Raw genomic sequence first — 14,898 nt, 5'->3', positions numbered from 1 at the left:
AAGCATGTGCATGTTTTGGATATGCTTTTCTTTTCATTCGTACAAGATAGTGGAGATGTTTCTTTTATGTACAATTTCTTTTGCTTTTTTATTCATTCCTCAAGATTTCTTTTACGGTAACAAAAAAAACTCAATTACAAACTACTAGCATTTTTCCTTGTTTTCAAGAATGTATTTGTATAGGATAAAAATTCAACATATATATATATATATATATATATATATATATATATGTTGAATTTTTATCCTATACAAATACATTCTTGAAATATATAAATATAACGGAGGGTTGCATCTAGATTAGAAATTAGCCGTAGCCATGCCATCCAAACTATGTCAGCATCAACAAAATTTCGAACTTTGGACACTAATTCAATATGTTTACATTAAGAAATTGAAAAATTTTATATTATGAATTTAGGTTGCTCTTACGCCAAGCTAATCCAAGGAAAATATATAGGACGTCTTTTTTCTTTTCTTTTTTTTTTTTTTTTTTTTACATTCTCAACAGTAAATTTATTTTGAAATAACAGTTATTTGTTGCCTTGGTGTATGAATAGGTAAGTAATTTACTATTTATTTATCACTATTGGATTGGTTTGAGTCCACCCATAATGGAAGCCCAGCCCATTGACTCTATTTAATTGAATGACTGATAACTTGACAATCTGCCATGTGTAATTTGGTGGAAAAGCCCATAGTCAAACGCGGCCCAAATTCAATTTTAGCATAGAACAAGCACACACGCGCCAGTAATTTTGCTATGAACTTGAAATCTTGGAGGCTCTGCCAGCAATGAGAAGGAAGGCACAGAGAGCCAGGGCGAGAGAACACCTTAATGCAAATCATCGATCACTTACATATACATTTTCTTTCAATTAACAATCTCATCAAACAATGCAAAACGATTCACCATCTCCACCAACTCCACGCCAACGCTATCACCAATGGCTTCCTCTCTCTTAATTCTTCTTCTCAAAAAATTTTGACCAAAATTCTCTACTCCCTTAACGCCACTGCCACTTCTAAATCATCCACTTCTCTGTTGCAGTATGCGGTCTCAGTATTCAGTGCTATCACTAACCCATCACCTTTTTGCTACAATCTTGTCATTAGAGCCCACACCCTCCATTCCTCTCCTCTCTCTGCCCTCCGGTTCTTTCTCCAGATGCGCCGTTTCTCTATTCCTCCTGATTTCCACTCTTTCCCTTTTGTCTTCAAAGCTTGCTCACAGCTTCGCGTTTTTTTTTTGGCCAATTCCCTTCATTCTCAAGCTTTTAAATTTGGGTTTATGTCGGATTTGTATGTGGTAAACTCTCTCATTCATGTTTATTCAGTTTCTGATCGTTTATGCGACGCTTATCAGGTATTTGATGAAAGTCCTCGCAAAGATGTTGTCTCTTACAATGCAGTTATTGATGGGTTTGTTAAAGTTGGTGACGTGGAAAAAGCACGGAAACTATTTGATAGAATGCCTGTGCGAGATTCTGTGTCGTGGGGTACTATTATATCGGGGTATGCCCAAGGAAGCTATTGTAAAGAGGCAATTGAATTATTTAATCTTATGATGGATTTAAAGCTTAGACCTGATAATATTGCACTGGTGTCTGTTCTTTCTGCTTGTGCGCAACTAGGTGATCTGGAAAAAGGAAAGGAAGTTTATTATTATATTGAAAAAAAAAGGATTTTATTGGATTCTTTTCTGTCAACTGCCTTGGTTGATTTTTATGCAAAGTGCGGGTGTATTACCGCTGCTTTAAAGATTTTTGAATCGAGCCCTGAGAAGAGTTTGATTACATGGAACGCCATGCTAGTTGGCATTGCAATGCATGGTGATGGCCAGCTATTACTAAAGTACTTTTCAAGAATGGTGGAGGCTGGGGTTAAACCTGATGGAGTTAGCTTTTTAGGAGTTTTAGTAGGATGTAGCCATGGTGGTCTAGTAGATGAAGCCAGGAAGCTTTTTGATGAGATGGAATCTATTTATGGTGTCCCCAAAGAGCCCAAACATTATGGGTGTATGGCCGATTTGCTAGGGAGAGCAGGGTTGATCAAAGAAGCTGTAGAGATGATAAAGAGTTTGCCTATGGGTGGTGATATGTTTGCATGGAGTGGTTTGCTAGGAGGGTGTAGGATACATGGGAATATTGAAATTGCAGTGAAGGCAGCAAAGCAGGTAATGGAATTAAAACCTGAAGATGGCGGGGTTTATTCAATCTTGGCTAATGTGTATGCCAATGCAGAGCGATGGGAAGATGTAGTGAAGATTAGGAGGTCAATGAGTAGCAATAGGATAGTAAAGAAAAATGCTGGTTATAGCTTGATTCAATTAGATGGAGTTATACATGAGTTTCTCGCAGGGGATAGCTTACATGCACAAAGTGATGAGATATACTTGGTTTTAGATGGAATTAAGGAACATCAATGTTTTTAAGGCGAGGCAAAAAATACTGTTATACTAATAGTATGCTGCAGTTAGAAGATATCTTATCTTTAGTGGGAAAAAAGACGCTTTTTTTTTTTTGAAATGAACCGTAAAGAGATATCTTACTGAGGTGCAATTTCATGAAGCTTCGGTTTTGATACTGTACAATTCTCTAATGAGTAAATATTATTACTGAAGCTTCTAAATTGCCTTACGTGATTCCAGAGCTCTACCTCCCGCTGCCACCTTCTATAAATTCAAGAACATAGCTAAAAGGCAACTCCCATAAGCAAATCCAAGGATCCATAAGGAATTACTCTGATATAAAGTTGCTACTCTTTACAAACACATCTTTCTCCCTCATCTATCCCAATCATGGCTTTCAGGTTAACTGTAAGTCCTCAATAATAAATACTTACTCTTCTTGTTAATTATTATTGCATATTGTGCTTATAGTTTCTTACTTGGCTGCTATATGTTACTATAGGGTTACTGGAAATGGATGGTGAATCGCTTAAGAGGAAGTTCAACATATGGCACCTCAACCTCACCAAAAATGAAGGCATATGTCCCAACAGCTGATTTCAGCTATAATGTTGGCGAAGAGCATGGTAAGAGTAAGATACAACTGAAGGGTGATTTTGTGCCAGTGTATATAGCCCTTGGCTTGATAACTTTATCAACTATGATGGGTCTGCACACTGCAAAGCAGCAGCTCATGTATTCACCATCTGTGCGTGTAAAGAAGAAGTTAAGGGAGACAATTCCTGAAGTTGTGTATCCTGATAAAGTGGTGGATGAGGCCCATAAATTCATTGAGAAATCATTTTTTAGGAAGGTTGCCCATATTCAAGAGTTTGAAAGTGGCCTCCAGTCTATTCCTCATCCTATTTGTAAAGATTTTCATGCTCACCCACCTCGGGTTGAAACTCTCAAGTCTATTGGAATAGATCCCACCCTGCCCTGAATCCACTCTTTCTGCTGCTTTGTAAATTTGTTTCGAGTATTCATTTTCGTTTTTTTTTTTTTTTTTTTCTAGCTCGTTCTGTACACAACAAAATTCCTGAATAAAACGATGCTGTTTCCTAAATCAATCAGTGTTATTATTTTTTATTATTTGCCAGATTGAAAGACTCAGTAAAAATTCTGATTTGCAAGTGGTTCTACTTCTTTCTATATATAAGGTTCATGACATGCAAACAAAAATAATGCTTCTGTCGTTACTCTTCTTCCTAATTTATGTATGGCGGCTGTTCCTTGTCCATGTTCTTATCCACAAGAAAATAAAATAATCTTTTATCCAAAAGCTACTGTAGCGGGATGTGACGTGTCGCTTCGTGAGCTTTCTAAGTTATGCTGTCAACTGTCACTTTCCGACAAGTGTCAATTACAAGTGTCACTCAATTTCTAGACTCTGAAACGTAGCTCCAGAATCTTCTTCTACAGATTACCCTCTGCTATATGTACCATCCCAATACTTAGCCCACGGTACCCTAACAAGAAATAAAAATTCTGTCTCGTCCAATATTTGCGATCATGGCTTTCAGATCAATGGTAGGTTTGATATCATTTAATTATCGCCTAATTTTTTAATTTTTGTTTCATTGTACTGTTAATTTCTGTAATTAAAATTTTGATGATACGATGATCTGCAGAATCTTTGGAAATCTATGGCTAATCGGTTGAGGGGAAATGCAACATATGCAACTTCAACTTCTCCAAAAATGGCGGCGTATGCTCCGACAGCAGATTTTGGTGATTCTCATCACCAAGAAAAGCATACGAAGAAGACGATAAAAGGAGAGTATGTGCCTGTTTATGTGGCGATAGGACTGATTGCTTTATCGGTCTCTCTGGGTCTGTACACTGCAAAGCAGCAGATATTGCACTCGCCGAATGTGCGCGTGAAGAAGAAGAGAAGGGAGACGATACCGGAGGTGGAAGACCCTGATAGTGTGGTGGATGAAGCTGATAAATTTCTGAAGAAGTCTTTCTTTAGGAAAGTAGCGCATGTTCAAGAGTTTGATAGTGGACTTCAAAGCTTGCCTGATGCTAATATTCATAGAGATGCATTTGCTTACAAGCCACACGCCGAGACTCTCAAGTCTGTTGGGATTGATCCTAAGCGGCATTGAGCTACGCGACATGTATACATGTTACTTTATTTCTCTTTTAAGTTTGGTTAGCCCTTAATTACCTTTTGCAGAAGAACGAGGAAGATGTGTATTTGAACTTCCTAATGTGATGTAATTACAAATTAATAATGTTTTTGTATATAATGGTGTTGCTTAGCACAGCATGTTTCTGCTAAATGGTGATTTCCTTTTCTATTACTTGTTAGATTGGAAATGATAACGATATCTCATCTTTTGGGACTAGGGCTCAGTTGTTGTTATGAATGGCAAAACCAAATGGGTTCTGTAATATTAAAAAAACAGAGAAATTCAGTTGCGGTTGCTAATGCCAAAAAGCCCAGTTGTTGATGGCAAAAAGCCAAATGAATCGATACGCGAATGGAATCGATAAAATGCGCATCCGGGGAATCGAACCCCGGTCAGTACCGTGGGAGGGTACTATGATACCACTACACCAGATGCGCCTTTGACGAGAACTACTTTCAGATAAAGATCATAATATCATAGGATAAAAGTAGAACCAGATACATTATCTTCAGAAAACTTTGCTAAAAGCATAAATCAAAATGTTAAATTGTGCAATTTTCAAATAGTTAACAAAAACTATGATGCTATGCGTACGGAATCTTTTTGGATTCTTTTTTTTTGGTTGTAAATGGGCTTTTTCTGTTGTTATAATATCATTTTATTTTGTTTTATTTATTTTAGACCGTTTTATTTTATTTTAATGAGACGAAAGTTTCGCTTCTAAGAAGAGTTTTATTATTTTCTTATTATATATTGTATTAGTGGTTGTTTTTTTATTGTATATATAAAAATTATAAAATACAGACTATAAATTAGAATGGGCACATTCATGCCATACAATAAATATTAGTTAAGTTCTTTTGCGAATAAGCTAAGAGAAAAAGAATGAAAGATACAATAATAATAAAGATATATAGAATAAAATTAGATAATTATTATAAATAAATGGAAACAAAAATTAAATTAAACTATCCAATCTAAAACTATAAAATATTCAAAAATTCAAATATAAATATGGATAATTATTTTAAATGAGTAATAATTTTAAACTTTAAACTAAAAAAGGTATCTTAATTTTCTAATATTTAGATAGTAAAATTAAAAAAAAAATAAGAATATAATTTTCATATAAATGGTAAAGTATCTGAATTTTTTAATTTATTAAATATATATTTGTTTAATTTATGAAATGTTATGTTATAAACTCCTTTCTTTATTTTAAATGTATTTAGTACAGTTAATGTTTCTTTTCTTTTTTTTTTTCCTTTTAAATTAATTATATAAATATTTACTTTGCTACATTTCGATGGTAAAGAGATCTCTCTTTAATCTTCTACACTCGGAAGCAAAATATATAAAAAATGTCATAAATAAAGAGAGACTAACCTTTCATTCACAAGTATAAAAATGACAAATAAGTATATATAGATATATGTGTATAGACGTAGATAAGAAAAAAAAGTCAAAAGTTGTAAATTCAAACATTAAAAAGTTTTAAAGTTTTAGATTATACATAGATTAGAATAAGAAAAATATAATAATGACAGTTTAACTAACGAACCATTGGAGCCTACCAACGAGCAAACTGCATAATGATAAAACTGAAAAAGAAGCAAAATTTCTATCCGGAGAAAAAATAAAAGAGGCATTAGGTCCTTTTATAATAGTAATAATGTCCTTCTCTAGCTTTTTCTGGAACAAAAACGAAGAAGAAAAACAGACTGCTCAACTTTTCTTTAAACGCAAGCATTTTCTATTAAGTTTGGTGGTTCCACCACACCAACTGATTCATTAAACCCGATTACTTACGGGTTTGTCAACTCTCACACCTAATATATCTTCTCCTTGTCATCCGTAGCACCTTACCTTACATATCTCATTACTGATATTCCAACCCAAATCTCTGCTGGCTAGTTTAAAGCTGAACTCAAAATTTTCATTTCTAGCCATTTGATGATAGCATAAATGAGAATTTCAAAAATTTCAGCAGGAAATTCAGATTATCGTATCTGGGTTCTTGGTTTTGCAGTGAGTGTAATTGCATTGATGGCAGTGTGGCAATCTTGGTTTAACGATGAGGTTTCAATTCCAAGTAATGAAGATTTTCAAGTTACAGTTACAAGTAATATCATCCCTTCAAAAGGGCATGGTTTTCCTCCTGTTCTTGCTTACTGGATTTGTGGTACTAAAGGGGATGGTAAAAGAATGCTAAGACTGTTGAAAGCAATTTATCATCCAAGAAATCAGTATCTATTGCAGTTGGATGCTGATTCATTTGACTATGAAAGGGCAGAGTTACTTGTTTCAATCCAATCGGAAACTCTATTTAGAGCTTTTGGAAATGTTAATGTTGTTGGAAGAAATTATGGTATTAACAAGGTGGGATCTTCTGCTCTTGCTGCAATACTGCATGCTGCTGCCTTGTTTCTCAAGCTAAATAAAGATTGGGATTGGTTTATTAATTTAAGCCCAGTTGATTACCCACTAATGACTCAAGATGGTTTGTATAATTATGAAATTCAATTTGCTATCATCTAATTATAGCATCTTTGATTTTAGATTAATGATGATTATATATAATTTTACGCTCAGATCTCCTCCATGCTATCGGTTCCTTACCAAAAGATCTCAACTTCATAAAATATCATTCAAGCCAATCAGAATGGAAAGAGTAAGTTTTGAACTGTGTTTTTCATTCTTCATATCTAAATTCTGAATTTTCATAATTGATTCTCTAGTTTGGCGCAGGAGGCGTAGTGTAGACCAAATTGTTATAGATCCTAGCTTATATCTTGAAAAGAGCAGTGATCTTTTTTATACTGTAGAGAGACGAAGACCAGACGCTTTTAAAATCTATGGAGGTTAGTAAATTTAGTAGTAATTACTCAATGCTAATGTCAACTTTCTCAATTAATATTCAATTACAGGTTCACCTTGGGTAATTCTTACAAGAGGTATCATGGAGTATTGTGTTCAAGGATGGGACAACCTGCCTAGAAAACTAGTAATGTATTTCAGCAATGTAGCATACCCAATCGAATCCTATTTCCATACAGTTTTATGCAACTCTCCAGAGTTAAAAAACAAAACAATAAACACTGATTTAAGCTACAATGTTGCGGAGGAGTCTGATTATGAGAAGATAGTAGTATCCAGTGGAGAAGCTGCATTTGCCAGACCATTTAAAGAAGGTGATTTAGTATTAAATAAGATTGATAATGACATCTTAAATCGCCCACTTAATGGAGTTGTGCCTGGGAATTGGTGCTTAGGCCAAGCTATAACTATGAATTATACAGAGGAGAAGAAGACAACAGAGAGTTGGAATTTATGTGAAACATGGGGCAATGTTGATGCTGTCAAGCCAGGCACTAGTGGTGTCAATCTTGCAGTTTTTTTGTCTAATCTACAAATTGATGCCAACAGTCACTGCCATCCAGAGTAGTAAAAAACTCTGCAAGATTTTCCTATACACTGGTGTAAACTTTTTTACACTAATGAAGAGCATATTTTTCTTTACCCAACTGAAGCATCCAATTTTAAAAGCACCATCAACAATGCCTATAGCAGTTCAGGCAACCAGAATAGAAAATTCTAAATGCTTTAAATTTCATTGTTGCAGCTGATAATCCAAGACATCTGTGTAAAGTCCTTCAGATGTTAAAACTTTATGAATTTGCATAATTGTGTTGTTTATGACGTCTATTTGACTATTTGATCCATCTTCAGCAAAGAATTCGTGAACAAAACCATTTATTTCAACAAAGGAGCAACCGGGTTGCTTATTTGTCTTTTGACGAGCCATACGCTTCCTTACTATGTTCATATCACCCCACCTTGAAGCTAAAGCATAAACATGGGATAGTAGAACATGTGCCTCAGACCTTCTTGGCTCCAATTCCTCAATTTTGTTGATTGCAACCTCTGCTGATTCTATATTCCCATGGCTCCTGCAAGCAAAGAGCAGGGATCGCCAGATAACAATATCAGGTTGAATAGGCATTTCCCTAATAAACTTTTTAGCCTCTATGATTAAGTTAGCACGGCCAAGAAGATCAATTATACACCCATAGTGTTCAATCCGAGGGGTAAGATGATGAGTTGCGCTCATAGCTTTGAAATATTGAAAACCTTGATCAACAAAACCACCATGACTACAAGCAGACAACACACCAAGGTATGTGACTTCATTTGGCTTAACATTGCCTGATGTTTCCATATGTTCAAACAGGTCCAATGCTTCAATGCAGTTCCCATTCATGGCTAAACCAGAAATCATTGCAGTCCATGAAAATACATCTCTTTTGATCATGTCATTGAAAATTTGGCGAGCCTTTTCAATATCTCCACATTTTGAATACATATCAATCAAAGCATTCCTGACAGAGAGGTTCATGTCAATGTCATTCCTTTCAGCGTAATTATGCACCCATTTTCCCAGATCCAGAGCTCCCATATGTCCACATGCAGAAATAACAGAAGCAACCAATGCAGCATCTGCAATTACTCCAGAAAGTTGCATCTCCCTGAATAACTGAATTGCTTTCTTAAACATATCCAACCTCGCATAACCTACTATGATAGAAGTCCAACAAACTAGATTTCTTTCAGGAATTTTGTCAAATACCTTCCTGGCATCCTCCGTTTGCCCACATTTTGCATACATGTCAATCAAAGAAGAACCCAAAAACACATCTAAAACAAACCTATTTACTATAATCAATGCATGAGTTTCTCTCCCTAAATCAAGAAATCCCAGCCTTCCACAAGCAGTGAGTGCATTAATCAACGTAACCTCATCAAACGTCACACAATTATCACCTATCAATTCACCAAATAACTTTAATGCTTCCCCATAACAATCACACTGTACATACCCAGAAATCATACTATTCCAAGAAACCACATCTCTAACAAAAATTGGAACTTCATCAAAAACTCTACGTGCTATTTTAAGTTTACCACAAAAAGAATACATTGAAACCAAAGCATTTTGCACAAACACATCATATTCAAGCCCCAGTTTAAGGCTCAAAGCGTGAACTTCTTGACCTTTATTCAGAGCCAAAAGACGCCCACATACCTTAAAAATGAATGGGAAAGTATAATTATCAGGGAAAGTTCCATTTTTTAGCATTAAATTGTAAAGAGTGATGGCTTCTACAGGAGTTGAGCTGTGAGAGTAGGCTTTGAACATGAAGTTATAGGCAAAGATATTTGGGTTTTGGATTTGAGAAAAGAGGGAGTGAGAGAAGGAGAGATCATGGGTTTTAGAAAGAGAATAGAAGAGGAGTTTGCTTGATATGAATGGGTCTGAGAAGAGACCCGAAACGATGGCATGAGATAGAATTTGATTGAAATGATCTTGGCATTTGATACTTTCTAAATTGAATTTATTACGGTTCGAGAGAAACGGGAGAGGAGCATATTTCCAAGATTTGCTCATAGATTGTGGATGCAAAGAAATCAACTCCCTAGCTATCAACTGAAAAAGAACTAAAAGCAAGTTTTAAGACATCTCCGATCTCATTCAAAGAGAATGGCGATAGGTGTACTAAAGAACGGCATGTCGTAGTATTCCCTTAATAATAACCAAATGCCGCTCGCCGGACTTGTCTTTCCACGACCATGAAAATAGGTTTATTGCAGAAAAAATGACGGAAGTTAACAGGCAGATGAAGTCAAGCTGATGCAGCTAGAATGACAAGTGATATATACCACCAAGGCAACGTCCTGTCGTTGGACGATTGGACAAGAAAAACAAAAGAACAGCACAAATCGCAAAAGAAAACCCAAAGACCGTGTTTGTTGAACGCTTGTCGTTTCAAGTTCTAGACTACGAAAGTTTGAATTTTTACCATCTCCGCGGTGTCGTCCAGTGCACGAACCCGACACCATTGAAGTGTTTATTTTACATCCAAGATAAAGTGGCCAGAATCAAACTTAGGGAGAGGGGGGGGGGGGGAGGATTTTAAAAAATTTAGGGATCAAATATCCAATCTTTTATTTATTTATTTATTTATTTTTGCAAAATCAGATTGGATGATTTGGCCAAACCCATAAAGGTTTCTCATTTGTTGCAAAATCAGAGTATCGCCCATGTTCAGGTTGTATTGCTATTTTGTTTCAATCTACAATATTAAACTATTTTTCATTTTTCATTTTTTCTTTTCCATTCGAATTTGATATCATTATCAACTTATTGTTTGTATTCCTGAAGAAAGCAATATGTGCAATTAAACCATGTGCTTCAGAAAAGATATAGCTGACTTTTGGCCCTTCAAGAGGGCATCTGTATGTTCTTGGCACACAAATTTAGTGGATATAGACTTTATCTTCATTAATAGTTAATTGTTTATCTCCATTGCTAAATCGCAGGAATATACATTGACCAAAATTGAAGAATTGACAGGAGGACAAGTTCCATCTTTAATCTCTTAAGAATCAAATCTTTGGATAATTGTGAATTTATGCCTGTGATCTGTCGCATAGTTGCTAAACCTAATCCGGTAACTATCAGGAGAGAGCTGGGCAATACACACGTCGATTCCTGGAAAATTAGATGCGAATTAATTAGATATATATGCTTCCCTTGTTTTAGGTAGGGATGAACAGAAAGTAACATAATACTCTCATGAAAGGTCACCATTTGATTCTTCCATTATTTTAAGAACTTCAGTTTGACTCTTGTTATTATCCTATAACTAATCATCAGTATCTGATCATGCACGAGGGAAAATCAAAATTTTTTATCTCTACTTTTGAAGATATGTTTGAGTAAAGATATTCTATGCAAGATTTGATTTAGAAAGCAAGTTTCTCTCAGTTTTTATGCGCTGAGACTGGGTGGTGCTGAATGTAGCTGGTTGTTTTACTGGTTGGAAAATAAAAAGATGTTAGAGTATTTTAAATTTGAAATTTTTATTGGTACTGCATGCACTATTTTATAGCTAGATGATGTAGCAAAAGAAGAATTTGCAGGCGTCATTGCCTCTTTCGTAATGTTCAACAAGTCAGATAAAAAAGCACCATTGTTGGTTCCATACTAATTATCTAAATAGAAAATTAGGGTTCTTGGCTTCTTGCTCCTGAAAAGAGTAACTACATATAACATTCTATGTATATGTATGCACGTACGTATACATTTTGCTATTCCCTTGTTGAGGGTAACAGTATATACATGTGTGTGTGTGTGTGTGTGTGTGTGTGTGTGTATATATATATATATATATATATATATATATTTGCTATGGATTCCATGCATATTATCATATATGGATAGCCAGTGGCAATTTATTTCCATTAATCATTCTCTGTTGACCTTTGCAGTGGAGAATGAGTCAATTAGGGATCTGTCTTTATCATGCATTCTCCCAAAGTATCTATACATTTCAAAGAAGCTGGCAACTAATTACTGCTTTTAGATTACAGATATATACATAGTTAGAAAAAATAGGGAAAAAAAAATCTTTAGTGAAGAATATTGACAAACAAATTGCATAATTATATGTTTATAAATTTGATGTATTTTCAACTGAGAGATAAGATAATGCAATGTAATATAAAATAACAACTGGGGTTATTGCATGTATGAAAGGATTCTGATTCTAAGAGAATAAAAATATACAGCAATTGGCCAATAATCCAGCCTATATAAACACAATGGGAGGTTTTTATATTTTGTAAACCTACAAACTAGACAATAGAATTAATTATAATAATATTGCCATACAATATTTATGGTTGGAGAAGCTTCCAATCTCCCTCAAAGGCTTCCAATATCCCACCTGGAAGCTCTATATGGGTGGGTTTGTTGGAAACCTTTGGGGGGTCTGAAGGCTTACTCCCCATCATCAACTACTCTTTACTGTGAAGAGATTTGCGGTTCCTGTCCAATAATTTTTCTGGGCGCAAAACAGCAACCAAATTATATTCAAACTTCTGAAGGTATTATTAATTTTTATACTATATTATTACTACTAATGTTGTTAAATTGATCTAACTCGGAGTATGCAGATTTAGGGGAACTTAAACACTAGTTTAAAGATTGAAAATCGTAGAATTAAAGAGAGACAAATGAGGAATCCTTGTTGAAATTCCCTGCTAGGACCAATCTTTGACGTCGTCGTCTATGTAAAGAAACATATTTGTGTAGGCGTCGAAAGCTAAGAAGTGGAGTGGAGAATCTGTTATTGAATGGAAACTTGTTCTTGACGCCCTCCGCAAAACACATAGCCCCTTGAGATTGTTAAAGGCCATATTAATTAGCGCTTGTAGTTGCCGTTTGTTTTCAGAATATATTTTGCTGGAAAACATTTTTCAAGTTTCGAGTTAATGTTTGAAGTGCCTAGAAGAATCAGCCAATGAAAATGGTTATCTCGATCAAAGAAAAAAAATTAAATATTTAAAGCAAATTAAGACTTTTAGCTTTAAATCAAAATATTTTAGCTTATGGGGCGACACGTTTTGCATTTCTTTAGTTTATGACAATATTGAGAGACATAGATTAGTTCCTGAGTTATTGAAATTAATGATGTGTTTGTTGTGATTAGTGACATACTTACGAATACATTTGTCACTACTCTTTCCACCTTCACTGGAAGTAACCATTACCGAAGGTCGTGCTTTAAACAAATGTTTTCCTTTCCTTTTCAGCCTCAAATTCTTCTTCGAATATGATAGACAATGTGCATGAAGCTTCCTCTTGATTCTGAACCTATCTTGGGAGAGTCAGATAGTCGTTGTCTCGGTTCAGAAGAAAAAGGAATTCAGAAGTGGAAAACAAATGCATCGCTATCAATCCCTCCACTTCCAACCTGCATAAATACTACAAATCAGCAATTCTTTCTCAGCAATAGTTCAATCTTCAGACATATTTTTAGTTTCAAGATTTGAAGACCTAACTTTCTCTGAACTCTCCCCCTCAACGGCTACTATAGCTTGGCAAGTGTTTCAGGGTAGCAGTTGGGGTGGCGAGTTCAGCAAAAGTTGGCTTTCAGCTTTTTAAACCCTCCACCCCTCATTTTCACCATGCTAAGGTATTGATATAGCCAATTAGCCACAGTTTCTTACATCAGGAAATGTTAATTAATTGCTATACTGCTTTGATTAAATCAGCCCATAATGATTAGACTGGTGACAAAAATATCTTTCCTTTCTATAAGGTAATTGTACTAATAAATCTCTATAGTAAAGTAATATATTCTCTTACACTGTGAAGAACTGAATTTCACCGCATGTTTGTAAGCTCTGCAATGCAAGAAGAAAAGAACCAAACCGGTTTTCCTGTTCAACGAGAGGGTCCATTGAATCCTTAAATTCTTGTACTACCAGCAGCGGCACCGTGGCACTTGTTCTTATCCCTGCAAGACACAAAGGAAATGATTTGGTTGAACCTGCTAGCTAGTTCCATGCTTGCTCTAGCCAGTTACCTGTGTTTCTTGATCAAGCAATGTTTATATATGTAATGTACTTGATTAGCAGGTTTTTTGCTCCAAATATCTTATTCATGGTAGCTAGGACATGAAGAGCCAACTGTCGCCAAAGTCCTTTCCTGCTTCCTGAAGGAAATTATACATGCAATTGTTGTCATAAATCTATGTTTTAATGTTAATTTAACCTTACAGGTTTAGCTATCTTTTTATTATACATTGTGTATTAATTGACTGCCTCCTATTTTTATTTTAGATTGTCCAAAACGTTCCTATAAGAAATTCGGATTATTTTTTTCCCGATCCTTTAATAAAATGATTCATTTTATTCAAATGCATTTTTCAGCCCTAAATTATTATGTAATTTCACGAATTAATTAAAATTTAAAACTCATTTAGCCAATTATATATAATTGAATTGAATTTCTAACATGGAAACTGAAAACCCACAAATAAAAAAAACCTACCACCAATTTTTAGTGGGTTTGGTTGGAGCACTTTTCCAATTTTGTTATATGTAATCTTCACGTATTTTTGTTAAAAAGATAAAATAATTAAAATCAACGGGTTCCCTCTCATGAACTTAACTTAATCCAATGGACTAAGAACACTTATGATATAAGCACAAAAAAAAATAATTACTGTAAAATAAATTGATCCGTTAGTTGACCAACCTACTGATGCTGGACCCTAATTGATGTCCTAAAATCATATAAGTAAACGCTGGGCCCATTTTAAACAATACAACCTAAAAAACAATGGGCCTTGCCTTCCGTAGAATATTAGACCGTTTCAAGTCCGCAACGAGGAAAATATTTTCCACAAGAACACACTGCTGGAAGTGATTACGTGGCAATAATTGATTGGTTAATCTCACGTG

The 14,898-nt window shown here is 35.0% G+C and overlaps 5 protein-coding genes and 1 non-coding gene across 6 annotated transcripts; 4 read left to right on the top strand and 2 right to left on the bottom strand.

Annotated features, from left to right (window-relative positions):
• Nucleotides 1-750: 750 nt before the first annotated feature.
• Nucleotides 751-2,518, top strand: LOC105648697 (Pentatricopeptide repeat (PPR) superfamily protein). Its single transcript, XM_012235163.4, has one exon. It carries the CDS (start codon nucleotides 839-841, stop codon nucleotides 2,432-2,434), a length of 1,596 nt encoding a protein of 531 aa, XP_012090553.1. The 5' UTR covers nucleotides 751-838; the 3' UTR covers nucleotides 2,435-2,518.
• On the top strand, nucleotides 2,488-3,515 carry LOC105648696 (uncharacterized). The gene is made up of 2 exons (XM_012235162.4): nucleotides 2,488-2,818; nucleotides 2,913-3,515. The coding sequence occupies exons 1-2, from the start codon at nucleotides 2,801-2,803 to the stop codon at nucleotides 3,390-3,392; spliced, it is 498 nt and encodes a 165-aa protein (XP_012090552.1). The 5' UTR covers nucleotides 2,488-2,800; the 3' UTR covers nucleotides 3,393-3,515.
• A 307-nt stretch (nucleotides 3,516-3,822) lies between these two features.
• LOC105648695 (uncharacterized) lies at nucleotides 3,823-4,737 on the top strand. Its single transcript, XM_012235161.4, has 2 exons — nucleotides 3,823-3,979; nucleotides 4,081-4,737. The coding sequence occupies exons 1-2, from the start codon at nucleotides 3,962-3,964 to the stop codon at nucleotides 4,558-4,560; spliced, it is 498 nt and encodes a 165-aa protein (XP_012090551.1). The 5' UTR covers nucleotides 3,823-3,961; the 3' UTR covers nucleotides 4,561-4,737.
• Nucleotides 4,738-4,953: 216 nt separating this feature from the next.
• On the bottom strand, nucleotides 4,954-5,024 carry TRNAG-CCC (transfer RNA glycine (anticodon CCC)). Its single transcript has one exon. It is a non-coding gene; the product is annotated as a tRNA-Gly (tRNA).
• A 1,349-nt stretch (nucleotides 5,025-6,373) lies between these two features.
• On the top strand, nucleotides 6,374-8,286 carry LOC105648694 (beta-glucuronosyltransferase GlcAT14A). The gene is made up of 4 exons (XM_012235159.4): nucleotides 6,374-7,087; nucleotides 7,180-7,258; nucleotides 7,336-7,448; nucleotides 7,515-8,286. The coding sequence occupies exons 1-4, from the start codon at nucleotides 6,553-6,555 to the stop codon at nucleotides 8,030-8,032; spliced, it is 1,245 nt and encodes a 414-aa protein (XP_012090549.1). The 5' UTR covers nucleotides 6,374-6,552; the 3' UTR covers nucleotides 8,033-8,286.
• Nucleotides 7,909-10,317, bottom strand: LOC105648693 (pentatricopeptide repeat-containing protein At2g29760, chloroplastic). Its single transcript, XM_012235158.4, has one exon. It carries the CDS (start codon nucleotides 10,031-10,033, stop codon nucleotides 8,198-8,200), a length of 1,836 nt encoding a protein of 611 aa, XP_012090548.1. The 5' UTR covers nucleotides 10,034-10,317; the 3' UTR covers nucleotides 7,909-8,197.
• Nucleotides 10,318-14,898: the final 4,581 nt, after the last annotated feature.

This window comes from Jatropha curcas, chromosome 10 (assembly GCF_041381405.1).
Source record: "Jatropha curcas cultivar XTBG-Jc1 chromosome 10, XTBG_Jcur_1.0, whole genome shotgun sequence".
Lineage (NCBI taxonomy): Eukaryota > Viridiplantae > Streptophyta > Magnoliopsida > Malpighiales > Euphorbiaceae > Jatropha > Jatropha curcas.
This window is presented reverse-complemented; position numbering and strand designations above follow the sequence as displayed.

What these genes read in the sequence shown, in the direction of transcription:
- LOC105648697 (XM_012235163.4), top strand. Translation starts at nt 839, where the DNA reads ATGCAAATCATCGATCACTTACATATACATTTTCTTTCAATTAACAAT.
- LOC105648694 (XM_012235159.4), top strand. Translation starts at nt 6,553, where the DNA reads ATGAGAATTTCAAAAATTTCAGCAGGAAATTCAGATTATCGTATCTGG. An exon ending in AGCCAATCAGAATGGAAAGA is followed by an intron (nt 7,259 to 7,335) that starts GTAAGTTTTGAA and finishes AGTTTGGCGCAG; the next exon opens with GAGGCGTAGTGTAGACCAAA. An exon ending in CGCTTTTAAAATCTATGGAG is followed by an intron (nt 7,449 to 7,514) that starts GTTAGTAAATTT and finishes ATTCAATTACAG; the next exon opens with GTTCACCTTGGGTAATTCTT.
- LOC105648693 (XM_012235158.4), bottom strand. Translation starts at nt 10,033, where the DNA reads ATGAGCAAATCTTGGAAATATGCTCCTCTCCCGTTTCTCTCGAACCGT.